Source organism: Ascaphus truei, chromosome 5, assembly GCF_040206685.1.
Source record: "Ascaphus truei isolate aAscTru1 chromosome 5, aAscTru1.hap1, whole genome shotgun sequence".
In the NCBI taxonomy this organism is placed as follows: Eukaryota; Metazoa; Chordata; class Amphibia; order Anura; family Ascaphidae; genus Ascaphus; species Ascaphus truei.
In genome coordinates, this window is record NC_134487.1 from 25,211,715 (window position 1) to 25,237,355 (window position 25,641).

The window sequence follows — 25,641 nt, forward strand, 5'->3', positions numbered from 1 at the left end:
TTTTGTAGACTCTACGAGATCTTCCGGCCTTCCAGCCAGAGGAATAGCCTTACCATGTATCCTGGTGTACAGGGGTTAGTAACCCAAATAACCATCGGGTGACGTTCCACCAATGTGACCAGCTGCTCGGCATCTTTGAGGTCACTCTGGTTAACCCACTTCAGGACGGTACGAGGGAGTCCCCTCAGAAATTGGTCTATGATGACCCTTTCGATGATCACAGCAGGCATAAACATCAGGTTTAAGCCACTTCCGTGCGGAGTGTATCAGGTCATAGAGCTGCGAGCATGGAGCTTTTTCCGTTTCATAAGAGTGGAACCGCTAAGCTAGAACAGCTGCAGTGACACCTAGCCGTGCCAGAACCTCAGTTTTCAGTTATGACATAACTTTCAGCTTGTTCTGGCTTCACGTCATAGTAACCTTTGGGGAGTTCCCCATCAGGTAGGGAGCAAGTATTCCAGCCATTGCTCTGCTGGCCATCCTTCTCGTGCCGCCGTATACTAAAAAATAGACAGGTGCGCCCCAACGTCATTGTCTAGGGTCATTTTCTGTAACAGGTGAGACTTCAGCTGACGGCCGGCCTGCGGGGTCTCTTCCAATGCTTGCAGTTCCTGGCGTATAAGGTTGTTAGCCTGTTGCTCTTCTCTTATGGACTGTTAAAAGGACAGCGCCATCTGCTGTAACAGTAATGCAGTACTCTCTGCCTGTGTTTTTTCACAAGGATGGAAACATTCTCACTTTGTCACTAATACAACTGCTGCAAACCCTGCATTAATGCAGCTGCTCTTTTATATTGACTCTGCTGTAAAATTGCTATATTCTCTGCCTGGGCATGCTGTGCTGCCCTCGTATTCCTCCATAGCTTCCACTTCTCAGTGCCTGCATTCTCCACCAATTGTGACAACTCAGCCACTATGCATGGCCTTTTCTCTCAGATGAAAGGCAGTAAACATAGGGTTTGCAGATCAGATTTATTATTAACAGGGTACAAAACACAAACAAGAACAAAACATATTACCTAACTCCCCTCTAGAGCACCAACACTTTGGTAACTACTATCTACAGTACCAGCTGGAGAGCTGAGCTCTTTACCAACAGATTCCTGTACCCGAGTAAACAGCATAACCTGTATTCTCTCTGATGCTGTCAGGGTGTGAGCCTCGTTCAGAAAAAAAAGCAGGGCTAGGGAGTCGCTTGAAGTGTTTTTTTTAAAAAGCAGCAGCCCATTAACTAGTCCCAGGTGAGGAGAAAGGGTACAAGCGTAGGAAGGTGCTGCGTCCTAAACACCTCCCTTAAACTTTGGCTACATCACTATATCAATCCCAGAGATAGCGGATGCACCAGGGGGTGATGTGAGACTCGTGTATTTTAGGTAGGTGACAAAAAGCCGCTGTTCTTGGAGAATTATTAAAAACATATTTTAATTCCAGTTCATTTAAATTCTATCATTTTTAACTTGGAACAATAGGGTCTCAAGTTCAGACGTAAATTGCACCGTGTGATTATTTAAAAGGTTTTTTTTTTTTAATATATATATATATACGTGACGGAGTCCTAATGCATTATCCCTGGCAAAGTAACCTAGTGTTACGAAACGTGGTGAACTTTTGTGCCTTTGAAGGATCCATAGTGCGGACCTAACCCAGAAGCGAGTGCTATGTGTGAGACTCACTGCAAGCAGTCAGCAGCTCCGGAGTCTAACTCCAGACCCTTTGGAATCAAGCACCAACCAAACGGATGTCCACGGAGCCTTTTAGGTATAACATCACTGTGACGGTAAAGGGGTACCCAGGCCATAAATAAAGGTATTATGCCCGGTTGGGTGCCCCTGAGCTATATTGGGGAATTGTGAGTGTCAGCTTTTCAACCCAATTGTGGTATATAACTGCTTGTATAATAAAGATGTATGTGGTTTTACTATTCCAGGAGTGCCAACCAGCGGGATGTGCCAGGCGTGAGCGTCAGGGATGATTTTACGGGAAAATGTTGTCAGGGCGTGTTTGGTTAAAAGGGAGCCCATGTTGCGGGTTACCCGAAACCTGCACTCAGGAATCCCCCCAGATTCCTGAGGACATGAGGAACACAGACCACCGGATAAAATCCCTCCTAGAACGCAGTTTGCAGCTCACCGCCAAATCCCCCTGCTTCAGCACAAACCAGAGCAGTACGACCGGGCAGGGAACTGGGTTACATTCCAGGTCCCGGAATATGCCCGAATCCCAGGACCCAGTGAGGGGTTCCGTAACTCTCTCACTAGGGATAAGGTGGAGAGAGTTGTAGGTGTTAAATTTTAAGCGTAGAGTGTCAGCTCTGCAGCCAACTGCTGGCTGCAGTCCTGTGAATGTGTATAAATGGTCTATATGCGCCCGGCTAGGAAGAAGAGGGCCATATCACCGTATTACGGGTTAATGAATGCCCACAACCTACACTGAGCATAAGGGGTTAATGTATATCCCCACACTCTACACAGGGTCTCTAGGATAAAGGGACACTGTCCAAGTAATGCTCAGATACCCTGAATCCAGTATAGGGTTTCAGGGGGGTTACTCCAGCTCGGGATAAAGCTGAGAGTTTATTGGGGTGTAAGGAAAATGGGTAAGTCAGGTTAGAATAAAACTGTGTAAATTAGGTTTTTGAAGTAATGTCATAGGAAGTCATTAAGTATGGATAAACAATGCATTTGCATAGGAAGCTGGGGGAGCTTCAAAGGGGCAGCAGACACATTTGGGATTCACAAGTACAGTGAGTCATAACTTAAGTCCAGGACTTCTAAGGCATCACGTGGAGATGACTCCGGCATGTCTGGGGAGACCCGGATTTAACAAAAGAACCTAGCATTGTAAGGTGTTACTTAGGGAGAAGAGGTGGACATTTTGGCCTGACAGGTGGCTAGGTTTCAGGGGACAGGAGACATTAGGTCTCCAGGGAAGTAGGCTTGGCTAGGTATGCTAAGCAGCTGAAGTGCCAAGTTCGCACATGCTCTCATCATACCTTGATGTTCAGTGCCAGGCTACGAACCCGACAGAACTCTGCTATAGGTGGGATAATTGGTTCCCACGCAGTGATTCGCTGCAGACTGTAAAGATGGGACTTGTGAGGTTTCAAAAGTCAGGGCAGCCAGTGAGGAGTTAGTTCCATCATGTAACAGATTCAGATCCATCTTCTAAGAAGTTCCATCAGATTCATCTGAGCTACAGCGTGCGATGCAAAGGTCATAACATCGTAACTAAGGATTGCACCCTGCTTCAAAAGTTCGTTAGAACTAAGGATTGGCAACGAATCCTGCAAGGACAAAACAAAAAGTTTACTTTTGGCGGATATACAGGTGTTGCCGCTAGCGCCCCTAGCCAAGGACTATTACATGGATCTTTTTCGCATCAACCCTACGTCTGGGAATTGATGCCTAGAGACTTGATTTCTAAGGATTTCGTTCTGTGGACATTTTATTATGTTTTGCCCCAACCCAGTAAGTGTTTATTTGTTATCATTTTGTCATTCAAGCTGTGTGTGTTCTTTATGTGAATAAATACAATTAATTTTATTTCATGCTTTATTCAAAGGACCCAGATGGTAAAGTGTTAATAAGCTTGGTCCCCCGTGACAATCACACGGAACCCTGAAGGACTATACTCTATTCCAGATAAGCTTTTTTTTATCTTTCAAATTGTGAGTAGGACTACATTTGCTCTTCTATGTTCTATATACCTTGAATGAAAGTAACAATGCACCATGAGGAGTTTTCCTTTGCGCTTCTATTCCAGATGCCACACAACTTTAATAGAGGATTATTTTCATGGAGCAGCATTTGGTCTTCCTGTGGTGTAGCTTTCTGCCACTTACAGCCATATATTTTTTTTCTTCATATATCTTCTCTTGCATTGACTTTGCTGAACTACCCATTATTCATAGACATTAGCTCACGGGTGCTCAACTTCAGTCCTCAAGCCCTCAGTCTTCCACTGAGCCTCTGATTAAGCCACCTGTGCAGAAGCTGGGATATCCTAAAACTTGACCTGTTGGGGGACTTGAGAACTGGAGTTGAGAACCCCCTGCCTTACAACCCATTTAAATATCAATTATGGGACAGAATGAGTAAGGGATGTAGAATGGTACTGTGGAATCCTGTAGAGTAGACAGTACAAAAGAACCAGGTGATAACTGTATTGGGTAACTAGCATGACCTATATGCTAAATGCATGCCATCATGCTAGTCCTAAAGAAGTTCTTAGAAAAGAATAGGGAACACCGTTTCAATTAAAAGTCATTTTATTTTTTCGAATTGACAGAGAAGCCTCCCCAGAAATTGACAACACAACACAATGTTAGACACCATTGCCACAAACTTCCCTTGTGTTTTGTTGTTAAAAAAAAAAAAAAAAAAATTGCAATTTAAAAATATCTATATATTTACATATTAATAAAAATGTATATACACATGATCAAAACATTTCCCTGTATATATGGAATGATTTAAACGAATAAAAGCCTAACAACATTTTGGGAAAAACGCTAAACAGTAGTCACAGTAATTAAAATCAAACCAGCAAAAATAACAATAATCATGTGTGTTTACAAATGATATTAATTTTGTTTTTTTTAAATAATTTTGTATAATTTGCTGATTATAACAGACACCAGGGTATGATGCATCAACACAAAGAGTGCAAAGTGAAGTTTGTGTCAACGCATTTCTCAGTTTTCTGCTTACATTCGCAAATAAATATATGGGAGTGGCCTAAATTCGATGCAAACTGTTGGCCGGAGAGGAGTACTCAGCCAGACCTGGAGGCTTTCTTGATGCAAATAAAAGGAGACAATATGACCAACAGAGACAGAATTTGAGACATCCCATTACAATCTGTATAGCAAGTAACTCCTCCCTAACTACTGCTATTGATGCTCTCCAAATGGCAAGCTGACTTACATCGGGCAAAAGCTAGACCAACGACATTGATACAGTAGCTGCAAGATGAAAAGAACGCTCTTCTCCTCAATTTTGCTCCAAATTTGTCTTGATACATCTCCCCTAGGTGACCTGTTAGCTGTATTTGTTACAATTACAATTTCGGCTGCAAAGTGCAGACACTACACACAGAAACCAAAAATCCACCTCCAACTTCTACAATGTCCTTAACGTAATTCTAACTAAAGTTTAAGGGTCCAGATTTACTAAACAATGGTTACTCAGCCGCAATGATGGACAGCACAGTCATGGTCAGCCATACAAGTCCATATTTACCATACAGCCTTCTGCCATAAGACAGGCGGAAGACACATGATAGCCTATTGACCTGGATGGGCTGTAAGGTGTCTTGTAGCTCCAGAAGTTATCTCATCTGCCTAGAATATATAGTCCATCATGTTTCCGCTGAGTTACTACTATAATATAATTGTATGCAAAACATATTGTTCTTAAGGATGTTCGCTAGCATCGACTACACATGCCATATCTCTGTTCTAATTGTAATGGCAGCTCTTTGGCACAAAGTTATTGCCAGAAAAAGTATGAATTAGAGGTACAGTCCCAGGAAGGAGCAAATTGAACAAACGGCTTCGTTGTGTGAAAATTGGCTGATGGTTGCCTTTTAAAAAAAATCAAGTAAAAAGAAGTCTGAATGATAGTCAGATTTATGCATGCTCTATCAATTTCAGAGTACCAAATGGGTAAAAAGAAAGCACTACATGAAAAGTCTTCAATTACAACATAGCTATAAATAGTATTTACAATTTTGAAGCTTAAACTGTTACAAAATGAGAATGGTTGGGTTTTTCGTCCAACATTGAACATATTATAACTCCTGTTCTACCTTTGTGCCATTTCAGCAGTGGCTCAGGAGCTGGCAACAATGGGGTCTTCGTGCAGTTCTCTGTAGCACTGCCTCTGCTGTTCAGGGAAGTGGTGGTCTCAGAGGTGATCAATTTAATAGAAATCATATCTGGGACTAGAATGTAGTTGACACGTTGTGCCACTATGTAAAGGGTTACACCCATAAGTGCCATAAGTTAACTTTGGTACCAGTTGAGACTGCACCTTTATACCCTATAGAAACCTCTTTCCCATTGGGTGGGTATAGTATAGCATCAAATGACCTGTCATAGTGGCAGTAAGGGAAGAGCCAACATCTGAAGTGGCATATCAATGTTTTCATTCATTACCTTCTAGAATTGTGGCACATGACATTTCCCATAATGCTTTATTTAAGAGGGTTACGACTCATTTAGTAAATCTGGCCTTAAGTGCTTTCACAATTGGAGGAGACGTCATTACGTGCAACTAGGATTGCACATGAGATTCAATGACACTACAAAGAGTAAGCATGGCTTCCATAATCAAAAAGTGCATCTTAAAATAGATTATCCAAGCCTGCCTATTTAAATCCATTGGTGTATTCCTTCAGAAGTAAATACAGTTAAATAAGAAGTGTGTAATAATTTAATTTGAGCTACCACTAGTGGAAGTGATGTGGCAAAGGTCTGGTTTTTACAAAATGGACATATCTATGGGTATTTACCAAGCTGATAACAGAGCAGAATTTGTGGAAAAAAATATAATCATCAAATGTACTGTCCGAGGGAGTATGATTGATATGACTATTGGCGTTAACAACTGGCATCAGTACCAAATAACCCCAGAGTGGTGTTTAATAATTCCATCCACTGTTTCTAACGGATAGTGGCTGGGATTTCTGCTTTACAAAAGTGCTGGATATTGCCCGGCTGCCAATTCAAATAGGCAGGTAATGTAACACTGTAAAATAGACTTTCACAAGCTGGTCCTGTACTGTACCAGAACTATTAATAACACTTTGCTTTTTTTTTCTCCAGTTGTTGCATAATGAGAGCAGCATTTTATGTCAAAGTCCCTAAACAAAAAAATACGCAGCGGTGTAGTGAAACACAATTGCATCTCACCCCTTATTCTTAAAAAGTCTCAGAAACATTGACATTGGTCCCCCCAAAAAAGCTAGCACCCATTCAGAACGACCTTTGTCACCTCTCGTGACAATTAGTTGAGATGCTTCTAGAGTGCAGGCTCAGCTATTGAGTAGAACAGGGGGTAGCCAACTCCAGTCCTGAAGGGCTACCAACAGGTCAGGTTTTCAGGATATCCCTGCTTCAGCGCAAGGTGTGCAGTCTTTGAGTGAGCCACCTGTGCTGAAGCAGGGATAGCCTGAAAACCTGACCGGTTGGTAGCCCTTGAGGACCGGAGTTGGCTACATGAAAGTATACAGCAATACCAAATAAGGTACCAGTAGGGGTCTGTATATGAAGCATCCCAATAGGTCTCTTATCTTGATCAGGCCAATGCTTTTGAAGGTTGCTCTTGCATAGCGACACTAGCACCATCATTAACACGGCAGTGAGTTCATTTATAAGAAGGGACTGCAGTAGAGCAGCCAGGCTGCAGCAGCCCATTGCTCCATAACTACCTGATGGCAGGACAGCTAACTGGCAGCATACTGCCTTCATTCTGCCCAAATGAGGCTACTTGCTTACCTCAAATAGTAGTTAAAAGGGGGGCTAAGTGCTCCTCACGTGGCTTTATCACAGGTCATGCTGCCTGGGTTTAAACATCATATATATGTATCTATCCTGACATCAAAAAGTGGCAGTGCCATTTTAAAGCCATACATTATATAAACATATTTATATAGATATTTGTATACATTTATATTTAAATATATATATTCAAATTTCAGTATTCAAAAAAAGCAGCAGTAGCAATGTCCTGTTTCACATATTAACAGTGTCTCCAATTTATCACCTAAGATATGTAACAAATGTTTAATAGTCACAGTGCATACTTTTATATTGGTTATAAATAAATGGGTACTGCTGTATAAAATCAGTTTAGTGCTGAAGAGCAACACATCACACATTATCTCATCTCTGGCTACACCAGCAGATTAACTTTAGTGTAAATTCAGATTTTAACAAGCTAAAGGTTCTTGCTGTCGCTGTATGTGCATGGACAAGAAAATATCAGATGCATTCAATGTATTACTGCCAAACGCGTCACCCTTGAAAATGAACATTCTAAGATGTTTTTTTTTTTAAATATATATCCAGTTCCTAAAAGCAAATTCTCCTTAAAAACAACATAACTTAAAGAAGTCCTCAAATACAGATACTTTACCAGGTATGAATGATATATATATATATATATCATTCATACCTGGTAAAGTATCTGATATTTTCTTGTCCATGCACATACAGCGACAGCAAGAACCTTTAGCTTGTTAAAATCTGAATTTACACTAAAGTTAATCTGCTGGTGTAGCCAGAGATGAGATAATGTGTGATGTGTTGCTCTTCAGCACTAAACTGATTTTATACAGCAGTACCCATTTATTTATAACCAATATAAAAGTATGCACTGTGACTATATATATACATATACACATACACATACACATACACACACATACATATACACACACACACACACACACACATATACACACACACACACACACACACCTACCTACCTGTAGTGCTGTGTCTCCTTCCCTCTTCATTTGATTTTGGTGAAACTATATTACATTAATATAAACACAGGAAAAAACAGGCACTCCAATCTGCAAATACTGCGAATTTAACTGTGTGTGTGTGTGTGTGTGTATCTATATATTTAAGCCAAATTAATAACAGGCAAGGGATCCCAAGGCATTGTATTGGGGGTTTCAATTAGTTTGCAAAGTATTGAAGCTAGAAAAAGGGCATCAATAACCGTGTGAGGGAGAGAAAAGTCACACTCATTATCACATTATCGTGCAATGTGTGGAGGCCAGTAACACAAAATGCTGCTTTCAAACGGCAATAACTTGAAATTATTTGATGGCGGTAGTCTTCTTGGCTGGGGAAAGAACGTGCACACAGAAACAGAGGACAGGCTTCTCAGAAAAAATCTCTTCTCTCAGATCTGTGTAAACACTTATACACATGGCATGTAAGAAAAAGGTGGAGCCAGTAAAGTCTTCTATCTCAGGGATGCTCAACTCGTCTCCCCCCCCATTCCCCCCAAAAAAGGTTCAGGTTTTCAGGATATCCCTTCATCAGCACAGGTAGCTCAAACAATCCCTGCTCCAGCAGAGGTGGCTCAATCAGAGGCTCAGTCTGACTGAGCACCCTGTGCTGAAGCTGGGATATCCTTAAAACCTGACCTGTTTGGGTGGGGGGGGGGGGGGGGGTAGTCTTGAGAACTAATACAACGAGCAGCAAAAAAAAAAAAATCTGCTTTCACAAAGACACACAGAAAAATAATACATATTCCAAACCAAAAAAAGTATTATGTGAATTGGGATTTGGGGCTCTATGTATCATAAGATAAATTTTCACTGACACATACACGCACAAGCACACACAGTTTTGTCCGGGCTAAAAAAGCAACATATTTCGGAAGTGTATTTCTCCGGTTTTAGAATTTGGCGCACACTGCAATAGTATTCTGCAGAATTTATAAAAAAAAAAAAAAAAGGTGATGGGGATGAAGAAAACCATCAGGCAATGTAACGCAAGCAAGGTAGGAGAAAGGCAGAGGCACACAAATTGTAGTGGAATCAAATGATTTCCAAATGTATTAATGCATCAGAGCTAACAATGGTAAAGTTTCAGGACAAGCAGTCCCTTCCTCAGACCAAACACCTCAAAAGTGATAACACATTAGCACATCTATATACAGTATATGTGTGTTATCACTTTTGAGGTGTTTGGTCTGAGGAAGGGACTGCTTGTCCTGAAACTTTACCATTGTTATCTCTGATGCATTAATACATTTGGAAATCATTTGATTCCACTACAATTTGTGTGCCTCTTCCTTTCTCCTACCTTGCTATTACTTTGGATCCAGCTTTGGGACGCCAGGATCAACGGAAGGTGAGCACCAAATACAAACACCTTGAGAAATGATTTCCTTAAACAGTGGTGTGCCACTTATAATCTCTTTTGTATTAATGTAACACAAGCCGCATATTCCTTAATACAGGGGAGCGCAATCTTTTTCTCCTGCGCCCACCCAACGGCTTTCCCCCTCTCTGCGCGCCCCCCTTTACCTTGGTCCCGGGGTTTTGACATCGCGTTGCCATAATGTAGCGTAAACCCCGCGCCCGCCGCAGATAATCTCGCGCCCCGAGATGAGGGATTAATGGAGCAAGCAGGAGGAGTTAGGGCAGTTTTTACATTTGCATATATGCACGAGTCTGTGTATTAAGGCAGGGGTGCCCCCCAGTTTGCACACCCCTGCCTTTATACTCAGACCCGCGCATATATGCAAATGTAAAACTGCCCTAACTCCTCCCGCTTGCTCCATAAAACCCTCATCTCGTCGCAGACGGATGCACATGTCCCCAAAAATGTGCTCAGTTTAGATTAATACATAGATGCTGCCTGGCGCAGGTATATTTCAGCGCCAGTTGCGATGAAATCACGACGGAATTTGACCAATAATACATAGAGCCCTTGCTTTCTAGAACATGCCTGGTTATGTTCTACAACAGCAATGTAATAACTGTTCCTAACCCAAAGCTCAGAGTAGACAGTGCATGGTGTGGGCGAAATCGGACTTTGGATCTACTCCTGCATGACTCCCCCAATTACCACATCTCGAATCTCAACTTTGGAGCAAAGTACCTTGATGCCAAGAGACGCAAAGCAAAAAAATAAATTAAATGTTTTGCGCCAAAATACAGCTGCAACCACTATCTCGTAGTGGTGTGTTACTGATGCCCACTGTATGTTTTAAAATGAAATACACCATGATTACAAACAGGGGACGATGGTATCCACAACATCCATATGGTGTGTTCTGCTCCCCAGCTTGACTTCGTATCTGATATTAATAAAAAATAAACTCTGAATAAAGTGACGGGAATTGTAGTCAAAAGGTAAATACACCAAACTCTGGCTGTAGCGGCTTCTGTCCAGACGTTCTCCAGGGGTGTTGCTTGGACTTAAAATCCTGTTTTAGGATTTAGCCACATGTCATCATCAGTGGTTTGAAAAAGACTACCTGGAAAAGCAGAAAAAAAGCATGATCTTAAAGGTCAACCCGCAACACTATTTAACTCTTAGGTTGCCAGAATGAAGAGCAAATCATTGTTTTCTTGCAGCAACCGTTGTGTTGTGCGCAAGTTCTAAAATAACACAATAAAAATGCAAAGCCAAAACAATGTAAAGTAAAGGCAACGATAGGCAAAGTGGCAAAGGTTAAAGAGGCCATTCAAGCGGGAGATTTTCTCTTGCAAATTTAAAAAAAAAAAAACATTGGATTGAAGCAAGGGGTCTCCGAGCTGAACCCCATTTATTTCAGCCTCGGGGACCCCCTGCTTCCCGAGTTACAGGCCCTGGTGTGGGGTGTCGATGTCTTACGTTGTTTAAATCTCCTGCGTCGCGTGACTGGGACATTTAAACATGGCGGAGATACCGGCTCCCCTGCTGCTTAATTCTAGTTTGAGAATTACATACATCTAAACTCAAAGGAAATGCACTGTTTTGATGGCCCAGATGGGGCCTGTAACTCGGGAAGCGGGGGGGTCCCAAAGGCTGAAATAGAAATTAATGCGGTACAGCTCCAGTGAACCCCTGCTTCAATACTGTGTTATTAGAATAAAAGCTGGGCGATAGCCTGTTAGAGGCGCGCAGAGAACGTGACTGATTCCGACTCGCTATTACTGCGCGTCTCTTACAGACTGATGCAGCCCGGTAGGACACACACAGCAGGAGTCCCATTCAGAAGCAGGGCCCCCGCAGTGATAATCCTGATGGGCCATTACCCCTGCCAAACACTGTGCTGCGGACGGTCAACTCTTGGCACGCTTTACACCAGTACTTGTGCTGCGGCAGCTGATAGATACAAGTGGCAGCACTGGTATGGTTGAGATTGGAATGAAACCCACCTGTATATCCAATATAACATTTTTTTACAGTCCACAATAAATAACCAGGATGCACAAAACATATTTACCTGTATGTGGCACAGAGATGACGTCTGTTTTATCATCGTAATCTGGAAACTCTGATTTGTGAGACAAACAAAGGCTGTGTTAGCAAACTGATTCACAACACTTGTTATGCTTTAACGGCCATAAATACTAAACCTTTAGTGGATTAGGTATTTTTTTGCTGTATAGATATATTGGGCTTTAGTGTTCTCTCAGGTGTGTTGGGATATATCGTAAATGTTGGGATATATCGTATTGTGATAAACCGTGCCAACATTTCCTAAGGGAACTGTGATACTCTGAGGTACACTGGGATACGTGATGTTATGTGTTAGCAATTGTATTGTATGTCTTTATTTATATAGCGCCAAAAGTGTACTCAGCGCTTTACAAAGAATACAGTACAGGGAATTATAATTATACAATAAGTGCAGCAAAATCAGACAATAGGAAAGGAAATCCCTGCCCCAAAGAGCTTACAATCTAAGATGCCAAACTACCTCTGTGCATACTCAGATAACAGAACATTTAACACATTCTCCTACTGCAGGGGCAGCCAGCTCAAGTCTTCAAGGGCCACCAACAAAAGTCTGATTTTAAGGATAAGCCCGCTTCAGCACAAGTTGCTCAATCAGTGGCTGAGTTGAAGACTGAGCTACCTCTGCTGAAGCAGAAAGATCCTGAAAACCCCGCCTGTTGGTGGCCCTTGATAACCTGAGTTGGCCACACCCCTGTCCTTGTGCAAAATAACCATTTTCTCACAATACTATAGGTTTTCTATGTCACCGCTGGACTGCGGTTCAAAGTGAAAAATAAATAAATAAATAAAACCTGGTTTTGAGGATCATTTAAAATTTTTATCCTTATTTGGTTTTGCTCCAAGTAAAAATATTAAAGTGAATCAATAGTGATTATGTTAGATGCCTGGTGAAAAGGCGTTTGTAAATTTGGAGAAAAGAGACTGACACTATTATTTCTAAACAAACTTTGAGCACTGTTATAACTACTATATTATATTACTGTCACAACACAATTAAATAACAATTACTGCAACGGGTGAACTCTCCAGCTGGTTTTTATCATGAATTAGAAAGTAGCAGAAATAGCCACCACATAAATTCAACATGACCGAAGAGTAAAGGATCTGAGGTTTCATCATATACTGCAACATAGCAAGGGGCATATTTACTAAGAAGTGCTACTTCTCCAGACACCCAATATCCCCAATCAAGTCAATGGACCATAAAGGGCCTTATATACCAAGAGGTGTAATCCCCATAATATACCATCCATGTTATAAAACAAGTTAGAGCCCCATTCACTTGTACATCCAAGGATGCGCTCCTTATACAGCAGATATTTTTCCAGGATCAAACCCCCTTTCTTCAGGTGTGGCAAGATGTTATCAGTCTAAAACAGGAGTGCCCAACTCCAGTCCTCAAGAACCCCCAACAGGTGACGTTTTCAGGATATCACAGCTCAGTCGACTGAGCCTCTGATTGAGCCACCTGTGGGACATCATGAAAAGCTGACCTGTTCAGGGGGTGGGGGGGGGGGAGGGGGGGAAGTCTTGAGGACCGGAGGTGAGCAGCCCTGAACTAAAAGATGGGATTATACTGGGTAAAGAGGGGTTTTTAGCCAATCATTTCTGGGGGGGGAGGAAATGAATATGGCCACCACAATAACAATTGGGAACATGAAGCACCATAACATTGTCCTAATTAATTGGCTATCTATTCTGAGGAAAGCAATATTTTTGTCCTCAAAATGCCCTAAAAAAAATACATAGGGGTTTTATTTATTTTGCCGTTGAGTTAACACAAGGGCCTATTTAATGTGCCGGGAAGCTGTGTTGTTTGTTACTCAAGAGGAAGGGACCACGGGTCCAGAAACGTTGCATTTTGTGAGTATGTGTGTCCAAACGGTATTATCCTACAGGACTCTTGAGTTATTGTATACTTTTTACTTTATACCCTGTGGAGGGTCACAAAATAAAATAGCAGATTCTATGTGGCTTAGCAAAACAGAGAACATTGTTTTTTTTTTTTTATACTTTTAATATGTCCATGGCAGTTGTAAGCTTAATCGGGGTTTTACAACCTTTAACTAAGGTCTCAGATCTGTTATTCACTATTTATAGTGTCATCACTGGTCAGATAGACATAAGTAGCAGATATGCTTCTTTAAAAGGAAAAATCCAATCCCTTTTTTTGTTTTATACATAAAAATAAATACATGTTTTACTCAGGATTGAAGCATGCGGTCTCCGGAGCGGAATCCATTAATTTCAGCTCCCGGGACCCCCTGGTTTTAGAGATACTTACTACCATATGTGGTGCCGGTAGCCACTCCAGCTGAGCTACAGTAGCTGGGCTTTAAAGCTCCCTTGTCACTTGGACCAATAGGAAGCCAAACCGGATGACGTCACGGCTTCCTATTGGCCCGCAGGATGCGGGAGCGTTGAAAAGCTGCCATTACGTGATTCCTGCTAGCCGGCACATACTACGGAGGTACTGCACCGACACACTTTATTCGAGCAAATACCCAGTATGTACCTGGCAGATACCTGGAATGCGCCGCTCCTCACCTCTGACAAGCCCCGTTGCATTTGCCTTCCCAGCCTGGGTTCATGCCTGGCTGACGGGCGGCTGATCTGTTAAATTATAATGATTAGGATTTAATAGGCTGCAATGCTTCGCGTGTCTACCAGATGGCATAAATTCATGAATTGTAATGCAGTATATATATATATACTGTGCAGTATTGCAGCCAGTGGGAATAAAATGCTTCAATCCCTGTCTGGAAAATACCTCAATGCACTCGGGCAGAAAACAGTCACAAACCTCAATACACCCGGGTATACCTGAATTCGTGGGACTAGCCGAGCTCGAATAAAGTGTGTCGCCAGTGTATCTCCAGAAGAAGGGGGTCCCCGGGACCTGATATTTATGGGGTTCAGCTCCGGAAACCCACTGCTTCAATCCTGCGTTAAAAAAAATATATAAAAAAGTGCTTGGATTGCTGCTTTAATACCAGGATGATACTGGGGTAGTAATGCTAAAACAAACTGCTTACTATATATGTGTATAAACAAACTATTAATGATAATTAACAGTGTTATGTGCAAAGGTTTGCAATTGTAATTTTTGATCCAGGCAAAACTTCTTATTTGAATATCATACTTATTTTAAAGGGGCAACTGTTTGAAACTGGAAGAGGTTGGTACGGAGACTTCTTGGGACAGCTCTTTAATTGTTCCTCGAAAAGGTTGGTTTTAACGGAGATTTGAAGACTTGACATTGTAAATGCTTGGCAAATAGTAAGGGATATGGAAGCTTGGGTCAAACATAGTAAGAGAGAGAGAGAGAGCTCTAAGCAGTGGGATACAAGGTAAGCAGGAGGATGGAGAGAGGCAGGACAAGGATGCAGAGACCCAGGATGAGCAGAGGAGGAAGCAGAGAGACTTAGCATGAGCAGGAGGATGCAGAGACGCAGGATGAGCAGGAGGAGGAAGCAGAGACGCAGGATGAGCAGGAGGATGCAGAGAGACGCAGGATGAGCAGAAGAGGAAGCAGAGACACGCAGGATGAGCAGGAGAAGGAAGAAGAGAGACACAGGATGAGGATGCAGAGAGACGCAGGATGAGCAGGAGGAGGATGCAGAAAGATGCAGGATGAGCATGCAGAGAGACGCAGGATGAGCATGCAGAGAGACGCAGGATGAGCATGCAGAGACGCAGGATGAGCAGATGGAGGATACAGAGAGACGCAGGATGAGCATGCAGAGAGACGCGGGATGAGCATGCAGAGAGACACAGGATGAGGATGCAGAGAGACGCAGGATGAGCAGAAGAGGAAGCAGAGAGACGCAGGATGAGCAGAAGAGGAAGCAGAGAGACGCAGGATGAGCAGAAGAGGAAGCAGAGAGACGCAGGATGAGGATGCAGAGAGACGCAGGATGAGCAGGAGGAGGAAGCAGAGACGCAGGATGAGGAGGAGGAAGCAGAGACGCAGGATGAGGAGGAGGAAGCAGAGACGCAGGATGAGCAGAGGAGGAAGCAGAGAGACGCAGGATGAGCAGGAGGAGGAAGCAGAGACGCAGGATGAGTAGGAGGAGGAAGCAGAGAGACGCAGGATGAGCAGGAGGAGGAAGCAGAGAGACGCAGGATGAGCAGGAGGAGAAAAGCAGAGAGACGCAGGGTGAGCAGAAGAGGAAGCAGAGAGACGCAGGGTGAGATGTATCGAGGGGATTTCTAACACACCTGAATCACAGCCCCTTTTTAATCTCCTCCTGGCGAGTTTTATTTGATCCTGGAGAATCTGTACCCAGTCTCGTGGCCCTGGAACTTTATCCACATTGTTAGCAGTGCAGTATTTTTCTGTAAAAACTGAAACGATAGCACATACACAATCATTGTAATGAAGAAAAAGACGATGCGTGTCCAATCATGTTTAGAGAAGGATAAGAATAGGTCTTCTACGGTAACAAGGCTGAGTATACTGTAAGCATGGAGACCTTGGACAAGTCCATTGAGGAAATGATTCTGCCTGTAAAGGCCAATATTCCCAGTGCAGAGTACGGACTTTCAGCACCATATACAAATAAAATACAATTATGTAAATCACTTTATTCATCACTGAAAGGCTGCAAACAGGTTAAAAAAAAATCAGATACCCGAGCAACCTGTGCTGAAGCAGGGATATCCTTAAAACGGACCTGTTGGTGGCCCTTGAACACTGGATTTAGCCACCCCTGCCCTACTCCGTCTGTTGGCAGGCTATTCCACAAACCCACCCCCCTACTTCCTCACACCTCCCCTGAGCCGGCAACCCTCCAGCTGCAGAGAATGCCCTCATGCTCCAGCACTTCTCTTTCCCTGAAACATGCTTCCCTCCTGCACTATGTTGATACCTATTATGTATTGGAAAGTTTCTTTCATATCCCCGTCTCCCGTCTTTCCTCCAGGCTGCACATATTAAGGACCTACAGTTTTCCTCGTTGGTTTTATGATGCATCATTTAAGTAGCCCTTTTTTCGCACACTCTCTAATTGACTTGTGACCTTCCGGAGATATGATCTACAGGCCAAAACATGGTACTCTAAGTGAGGTGTCACCAATGATCTATAAAGGGGCACCATCTAGGCAGTCAATGGGCCATCAGGTGCACTATGGTTTAGCACGGTTTAGTTACATGGCCCTTAGGCTCAGATTTACTAAAGGGTGCCAAGCCGTTGCACGCCTTACCTCCCATTTACTTGAATCCAGGCCTTCTTAACTTCAACCACAGCCATCAACATCTTTACTGAAGTAACTTTGTATTACTTGAAAGCAGAGCACACATTCAGAATCAAGTAATCAGAATAAAATAATAATATTAACATGCTCTAACCTTTTATTGCCCCCACAATATTTTGGTCCAACCCTTTCCGGTTGTCGTTGAGTCCCCGTTTCCGTTTTCCGTTGGGTAGAGAATTTGCCAACGTTTTGTCATCAAAAAACGCACACACCAGTTTCCTGAAGAGCAGACTCCCTGAGCGTGTGTAGTTGGACAGTATAGAGTCAAGCTGCGATTTCGGCATGAATATGTCAAAGCCTTCTGCTAGTTGCACTTCTGGCTACCAAAATAATACAGACATTATTACGCCATCTGAAGAAGAGACTTTTCCGTTCTCAAAATGTACTAAAAACATCTAGAAGGTATAACTTTGTGCTAGGTATCCCAATATGTAAAACAATGTAGGGGTCAATTTCTCGAACTAGCTATCGAAATGACATTAAAAGAGACCGAATATTTGTCAACGGACTGACGCAGGATGTGTGAATTAATTATTGAAAAAATGACCACAGTAAATTTTTTAAATGCTATGTACAGTATTTTAGTGAAGACGAAATATGTGGTCAATAAGAAAAAATAAAGCAGAAATCCTCGCAAAACAACCCACACATTTGTAAACATTTTTTTTTTTACAGAATTGGAACCGAGTAATATTTTTTTATTTATTACAGGATTGAAGCAGAGGGTCTCGAGAGCTGAACCCTGTTAATTTCAGTTTCAGGGACCCCTTCTTCCAGAGATTCTTACCTCCGTAGTGGTGACGGTATCCCTGCAAGCAGAATAACTGTGATCCTTAATCTAATGGCGGCGTTTCAATGTCATGCGAGCCAATAGGAAGCCGTGACATCATCCGTTGCAGCTTCCTATTGGCCTGAGTGACCTAGAACTTTAAACTCAGCAAAGATACCGGCACCCCTTATAGAGGTACCTCAGGAAGCAGGGGATCCCTGGAACGGAAATTAACAGGGTTCAGCTCTACATCAAACCTGTAATAAAAAAAAGAAATATATATATATATCTATACTTATATCTCAAAAACTTAGCCCGTATTTCTGCTTTAACCATTTGAGTGCTGGAGGGCCATAACCTCTCCAGCAGAGTGCGGTCATGAGCCTGCGGCGGCCCTTAACCCGGAAACGGAAGAGTCCTCCTCCCTCCGTTTTCCCTTCACTTCATGTATGTGTATGTAAACTGGAAAAAAAGTGCTCTGCAGGCAGGACGTAAGCAGTACATCATGGGGCCTCCTGCAGAGCTAGACCTCATAACAGTCGACTATGTCTTGGGGGCACTCAAAGGGTTCTAGAATCAGCCGTTTCCTCCTTTTCTGCTCTCAAAACTTTGTGACGAGCTTTCACCTGGGTGATCAAGACTGGATTCTTGGAATCTGACACTCTTGAAACCATAGGAATCAGAGCAAATCTCTGTACTGGGCCAGAGGCAAAACCGCCTGGGATCTGACAATATTTAATCTTCATTACTGACAACGCTGCCCCTCCCTTCCCCGTGCCACGATTTGGGAAAGGCAAGGAGAGGCATGAAATAAATTATAGCTCCGTGCCAATCCTCCAATTAGCAAAAAGGTATAATACACCTCTGTGGCAGTCTATACTTCACTCTCTACTAAAGAGGTGGTGAGTGTCTATGACTGACAGAAGAGAAATGTGTCTGCATTATTATTTTTCACGAAGGAATGTGCGCACCCAAGTTTGCCTTCATAATGTTAAGGAGACTTTGTTGCAAGCTTATATCAGGTTTCTGTTAGCACTAAATCACAGAAAGTATTATACTGCATTCATTTAACCATTTGGGCACGGTCACATGTGGTCCTATTGACTAAACTTCGTAAAATAAGACATTTTATTTAGTATAGGTAGCTGCTAAACTGGAATTTACCTTGGCGGGCTTGAATCACTTTTTGATCAAAAGATGCAACTAAATGACTCCGTTGTTATTAGACTTGGGTTAAAAATGTAGAAATTACAAGCCAATTTGGGAGGAGCGCTAGAATTGTGTATTTGTTTTCCATGAATGTAAGGGAAATCCTTTTCCTAGCTGCATATTCCATAAAGGGAGGAACGCAGGTTCTATGTAATGGAATACATTATTTATACAAATATCTATTCATTTTACTAAATGACTGGACTTTCAGTAGTATTAAGCAGAGCAAAGCCACCAACTATCCGAGTTATTTCAGTCAAATCTGTCCAATCTAGTTGCTCCATTTGGGATTGGATTACCTGGGACCAGGTAATATTCAGAATATTGTATATATATATTTTTTAATCACCACCATCTGACCTGTCTCCTAGTAAACAAGTCATAGTTGTATAGAACAACTGAACTAAACACCAGCAGACCCTCATCTGTGGTGGTGCTTTTAAAAAATAAAATATATTTTATTTGAATCTACTACTCAAGGAATAGAGAGAGGGGTCACTGTCTGGCCTGTCTCCGACTTTCTCAGCCAGATATTAGAATATATATAGTTAACGTATCTGACCGTACCAGATAATTAGTACCAGTTGGCTTTTACAAGTTACAGGTTAATATTTATTACTTTACAACACACACCCTTATCTGTTATATTATATAACAACTAACCAACCATGTCCACCATCTGACCCGTCTCACTATATCTGTATACAGCAGTCAGTATACAGAAATAGAGGTATAATTATTATATTATTATCAGTTGACAAGTTACAGTTAACTACAAGAACATAAATATCCTTCCTTAGTTTACCTGCTGAGTATTTGCACTGTAACTACAGATGATCAGAGCTATATAGATATCTGACCTGTCTCCAGTCCTACTCAAAATATATAATATTCAACTGTACCGGTTCATCAGTTCCGCTAAAGTTAACACCCTTATCTGTTGCCTTAATGCTTTGGGTGCCCCAAAACGTAGCCACTACATCATAGGCTCTGGCACTCCAGGGTCACCATGATGTATTGGCCAAGTCATGCCGACAAAGTGCTTGTTTTCTGGGAGTGATCACGTCCTGTGCTCCGTAGCGTGATCTGCACTGTAGGGAAAAGGAAGAGGACTTCTTCTCTTCTGTTTCCAGGTTAATACCCGGGTTACACACTCAGTATACAGAATTTATCATACATACTTGTTGTTAAATAAGTTTGCAAATGAGTTTACACGATGTGCAATATCCAGAGCATACAATATGCATTGTGTAATGCTTTTCTATAATTCTATTACTCAAGTAACAGTTATAATCAGCACAAACATAGGTGCTTCTCAGCTGTTATTTGCAGTAGCTTAGTGGGACTGACAAAGTTTACAGATATCAATTGGTAATAGAAAATATTTCGGTACCTATTCTCTAAAGATAGGGTTTCATAGCTTGCAGTGGTTGGCTACCTACGAGTAGTACTTTATACTGTAGTATTCTACTACCCTGTGTTGTGTTAAGAGCAAAAACTGGTCTTCAAAGGACAAATGCTAATATTTTTAGCTTGGTGTAATGAGGAGTCATGCGTAACTCATTAGTCTGCTTTAGGCCAAGGCGAACAATTAATCCCTGTATGCAACTTACATCGGCGGACGAGGATTTGTGAACAATACCAAATCCCAAGACGTGACTCTCCTCTTTAATGGCGGGCTCTTTCTCGGATATACTGGGCCTTTCAGGTACCACGGTAGACTTGTGTTCACTCCCACTCCCTCTTCTGTTCACAGGAACGGCTGCTGCTGCTACAATTTTTGGAGGTACTTTTTTCTTTTTTATTCTTTTCCTTGACACGACAGGCTTCTGGGCGCAAACACATGATTGAGGAATTTGCTGTCGGCTCTGGGCAGCTAGAAGAAAAAATATATATACAAAGACAAAATTGGAAGTTAACACTGTTTTTTGTAGCTGCGGGATGTCGTGAGTGGCAATGGAAACCAAATTATTCTGAATTTACAGAACTGCATATATATTGTACATATGCATCTGTTTTTTGTGAAGTAAAGTTATAGTAGTGCAGGCTATATTAAAGACAGAAAATACTCTCGAGTGCATCCATATATCCTGTAGATGCTCTTTGTCTGCTGCAGCCCCATAATCATCACAGTGCCCAAACTAGCACAAAGACCTTTTTTAGGAAGTGTTGCTACCCACACTCATGCTGGATCTTTACTTGACAAGTGTCTTTGGATTACAAACATGGCAGCCACCATGGAAGGTCTTGCATCATATGACAACCTCTTGAAAGTTACAAGATGAAAATGATACTGTAAGCATCACTTTTGCTTAAATTGATACATATTGTATTGTGCTTCTCGTATAATCATGTCCCCGACACGTTTTTCACTGCATCCTGGTCAGCTCCGTCACTGATGCTACTAGCGCCAAGATATGGCAAAAAAATAGATTCATCTTTGCGCTGCCAGTTGGACAAGCAACACATTACCCTGCATGGGCCTGTCGGTAAAATGTAGCAACCAATACCACATCATGTTTGAATAAGATGTCACTAGTGTTGCAAATAAAAAAAATGTAAGGTAATTGCAATTTAAACAGGATATGCCTCATACAGTAGCGTGCTGTGACTAGCGATAGAGCACCCTACTTTCATTCACTATTGTTTGAAACAGAGAAACGGAAACCCTGCTCTAATAGTAATAATGTTTATAGGTCATTTTGTAGGTTACCTAGTAGGTGCCACCATGGATCTAAACTGAAAAATCAGGCAAAAATGTCCAAAGGAGGAACAAAGAAATCCAAATAATGATGCACATGGACTAATGTACTTTGGCTTCAACTCCTGAAATTATAGCAAGACGATTTAGTTCAAATCTAACCTTTGGCAAGTATGAATTAAAACAATGAGCACCCAAAACAGTCTAGTAAATGCTATAAATGTGCAATTATATACAAGGGAAAAAATATCAAAAACAAAACGAATGGACTGGCTCAGAAGTGTTTCTGTGCCAGCGTAGGGCAGAGAGTCCGAGGAATGGACTGTGTCCACAATACAAAAAATAGTGTTAGCTTTCATTAGCTGCCAAGTCACGAGTAATAATTAAATGTAAGCTTTTGTGAGTACAGTATAGGAATCCCAAATAAAGATCGTTTCGTGTAGATAGTGGTGAAGATAAGTGTGACATTTTGGGATGAGGGTAGTATTGCTGGAAATATATAAATTATGTAGTAGCTATGATTTGAAAACACTTTAGGCTAATCAGCAGAAGTGCCAGTAGGATTAGAACACCTGTTTAAGTAGAACTGTTTGTAGCCAAAGTACTTAATCGGTATTCAAAAGCTGATTTTCAATAATCGTAACAGCAATGTTGTTACATTGAAAAACGGTTAATAGAAAAAGGGGGGATGGGGGAGCACAGGTGGAATCATATATACTCTGGACTCAGATGTGTAAGACTCTGAGCTGCTGGTGTGGGTGATATAAATCTATGTATAATCTCAAACACTCAAAAAGCTCAAAATCCCCCCACTACTTTGACACTTTGCGGCCACCGTCGGGAGCAGGAACAGGGAAGTACAGAGCTCCATCCGGACGCGGAGCGAGCGGCTGTAGCACCACGAGACTGCTGAATATCCCAGAGACGGGCCTCCCACCCCTTCCCCAGCCCACGAGTTGAGCAAGCGGAGGGCTTGTTATATACCCCTGTTTTTAACATTTTATTTTGTTCAATTGTTTATTACTTTAATAAAGTTTCTGCCCGGTATCCTTGGACTTATATTCTTATTTACCCACCTGGGAGCTAGGAATCCAGAACAGGAGCGGCTAGAAATTCTACAACACGAGACATCAGGACTAACCAAAGATACCTTTCCAAGTGTGCACTCACACTTGGCCGTGTGAGTAACAATATTTTATTATCATTATAATCAATCACTTACTATTTGGAACAGTGAGACCAATTCAGGGAACCAAAAAGATACCTTAGCCCTTGAGTACACCCACACATGTCCGTGTGAGTGTTTGATTATATACCGTCTACCTCATAGATTACCCCCCACCTAGATTGTCCCCTTTGTATGCTATCTCTTTGTCGCTGAACCTGTGTTCTTTAATTCCGAGGGAAACAACGAATACCAGAAATAGAAGAACCAGTCCGGACGAGAGGTGAAGTACTTCAGAACAAAAGAGACAGATCTACACCAACGAAGAAGGAAAAGCACAGACGAGACCCTTAAAGAAAAGAACATAGGACGTAAAGATACCTTGATGCACACGCATTTGCACAAGGCCGTGTGAGTGTTTGAGATTATACATAGATTTATATCACCCACACCAGCAGCTCAGAGTCTTACACATCTGAGTCCAGAGTATATATGATTCCACCTGTGCTCCCCCATCCCCCCTTTTTCTATTTCCTGTATCTTTGAAGGATCCTGGGTAGATCCTCCTTTGGGGTTTGAGTCGCAGGAGGAACAGCAACAAAGGGACACTTTGCCCACTCTCAAGGTGGATAATATACCCCATTCTAACTCCCATCTAGTTCCAGGTAGCGCCCGGGTTTCCCTGTTCTATTGAAAAACGGTTGTAAGGAGTATTTCATATACAAAAAAGTGAGAGGGTCTGTAGCATTTAACAAGAGTGGCTGCAGCAGTCCCATCAAACACTTCCTTTCTGGTATTAGACGTCCAATTGTGACGGCAGGCACCCCACTGACACGACACAAGTTCTGTGCGTTTCGCTGTTCCAAACAGCTTTTTCTGAGCCCCAGAAGCAGCTGTGTAAGAAACAGCGAAACGCACAGTGCGTGCGTCAGGCAGTCAGGGACAGCGAAACGCATGGCACTTGCATTGGGTTGTCAGTGGGGCATCTAATGTCACGATTAGACATCGGACACCACGAGGGCAGTTACATCACGAAGAAAGTTATGCACATGATCGCTAATCAGTAACCAATTAGCACTCTTTACTCAACACCTTGTAAATATATAATAGCAGTAGCTCTTGAGTTAGGCCTAATATTATCTTATATTATCTTCTCACAAAACACTAAAATTGCTGGGTTTACATTTGAATGGAGATTAGTAAAGATTAAGTGGCAATGTTTACAGGGAGATAAACATTAGTATAACATTCATTTAGCAGCACATCCAGGACAGCCATGAAAGTGTAAGATTAATTCATCAACTCACAATACTTTTGACACATTTATGACTAAACTACTATGAATTTATGATAATCCTTTGCTATTTAACACCATTCAGTGTTAATTTCCTCTGTACTACTCCCCCTTTGAGTATATGTTTTCTACAATGAACAACAGTCCATGTATCACAACATACACTCATCTGCTGGTATAATCATTAAAGGGCCCACAAACTATATTAGCGTTTAAAAAGGTGCATTCCAAGCTGATGCATATTTTTGGGAAGCAGGCGGTCTCCTAAGCCAAACCGTGTTCATTTCATCTCCGGGGACCCACTGTTTCCTGAGATACTTACCAGCTAATTGGAAGCTGCAACGGATGACGCTGTTGTTTCCTATTGGCCTGCATGATGCAGGGGAGGGGGGATTTAAACCTCCATTTTGTTTCTCCTGGAGAGGAGCAACCGGTGACACTTTTCCCCGGTAAGTATCTCGGGAACAAGAGGCTCCTGAGAGCAGAAAGTAATGCGGTTCAGTTGCAGAGAACCCCTAGTTCCCCCAACAATGTTAAAAATAGGGGAAGGGGTACATTTAAAAAAAATTAATAATCTTTAATGGGAACGGATCCTTTAATAAAAGCACAAGAATTAAAAGGCTGGGGGAGAGACGGTGGTTCATTGCGAGTACCGACTATTCCACACCGGGCATACCAGAGGCAATGGGTAAGAACCTTAGTCCCCGTTTATTCATAGAGACACCACACCTGCCTCTTTTGAGCTAATCTGGGTTGGTTTTTACTTACCTCCCTAATTGAAAGTGGATACTTTGTCTTCGTTCATCCCGATTATAATTACCCCGCAAAAAGTATATTATTTAGACATTATACAATAACATGCTGTTTCTGTGAGCTTATACTCGGTTTATTTTACAATGTATTAAAGTGATAGGCTGACAAGTATTGCATCTAACCTTAAAAACTTAATCAAATAATTATAAAACACTTTCAAAATTACCATGCTTGGCGCATTCTTATTTTTATAATAGATTACATACTATTCTTGCATTATGACCTATCTAATTAGTTGGTTTTTTTTTTAAACCACATAATTTTGAAAGGATAAAGTGCTAAAAACCATTCCATTTAACTATGCTTTTATTCAAGTATTCAGTGCTTGTTAATATATGCAGAACAGTAGACTCAAAATGTTACATTTAAACCAATTCTAATTTTGTAAGGAATGCAATTAAAATATTAACTGAGATGCCCGTGTACATTTTGATTATTTAAATATGTTACTGAAT

General features: G+C 41.8%; 1 protein-coding gene across 4 annotated transcripts in view; it reads right to left on the reverse strand.

Moving 5' to 3' along the window:
• Positions 1 to 10,250: 10,250 nt before the first annotated feature.
• The window catches only part of BEND7 (BEN domain containing 7), a 100,077-nt gene continuing 84,686 nt past the window's right edge, over positions 10,251 to 25,641 (reverse strand). For 2 of the 4 annotated variants that reach the window (XM_075599513.1, XM_075599512.1), the window contains exons 6-12: positions 24,696 to 24,848; positions 20,827 to 21,089; positions 17,330 to 17,555; positions 16,201 to 16,326; positions 14,803 to 14,922; positions 11,963 to 12,013; positions 10,251 to 11,008 (exon numbers count right to left, since the gene is read on the reverse strand). In XM_075599513.1, coding sequence (XP_075455628.1) covers positions 10,950 to 11,008; positions 11,963 to 12,013; positions 14,803 to 14,922; positions 16,201 to 16,326; positions 17,330 to 17,555; positions 20,827 to 21,089; positions 24,696 to 24,848 — 998 coding nt within the window. In that variant the 3' untranslated portion in view covers positions 10,251 to 10,949. The remainder of the gene's footprint in view (positions 11,009 to 11,962; positions 12,014 to 14,802; positions 14,923 to 16,200; positions 16,327 to 17,329; positions 17,556 to 20,826; positions 21,090 to 24,695; positions 24,849 to 25,641) is intronic. The other 2 variants (XM_075599515.1, XM_075599514.1) reach the window with 2 other exon arrangements.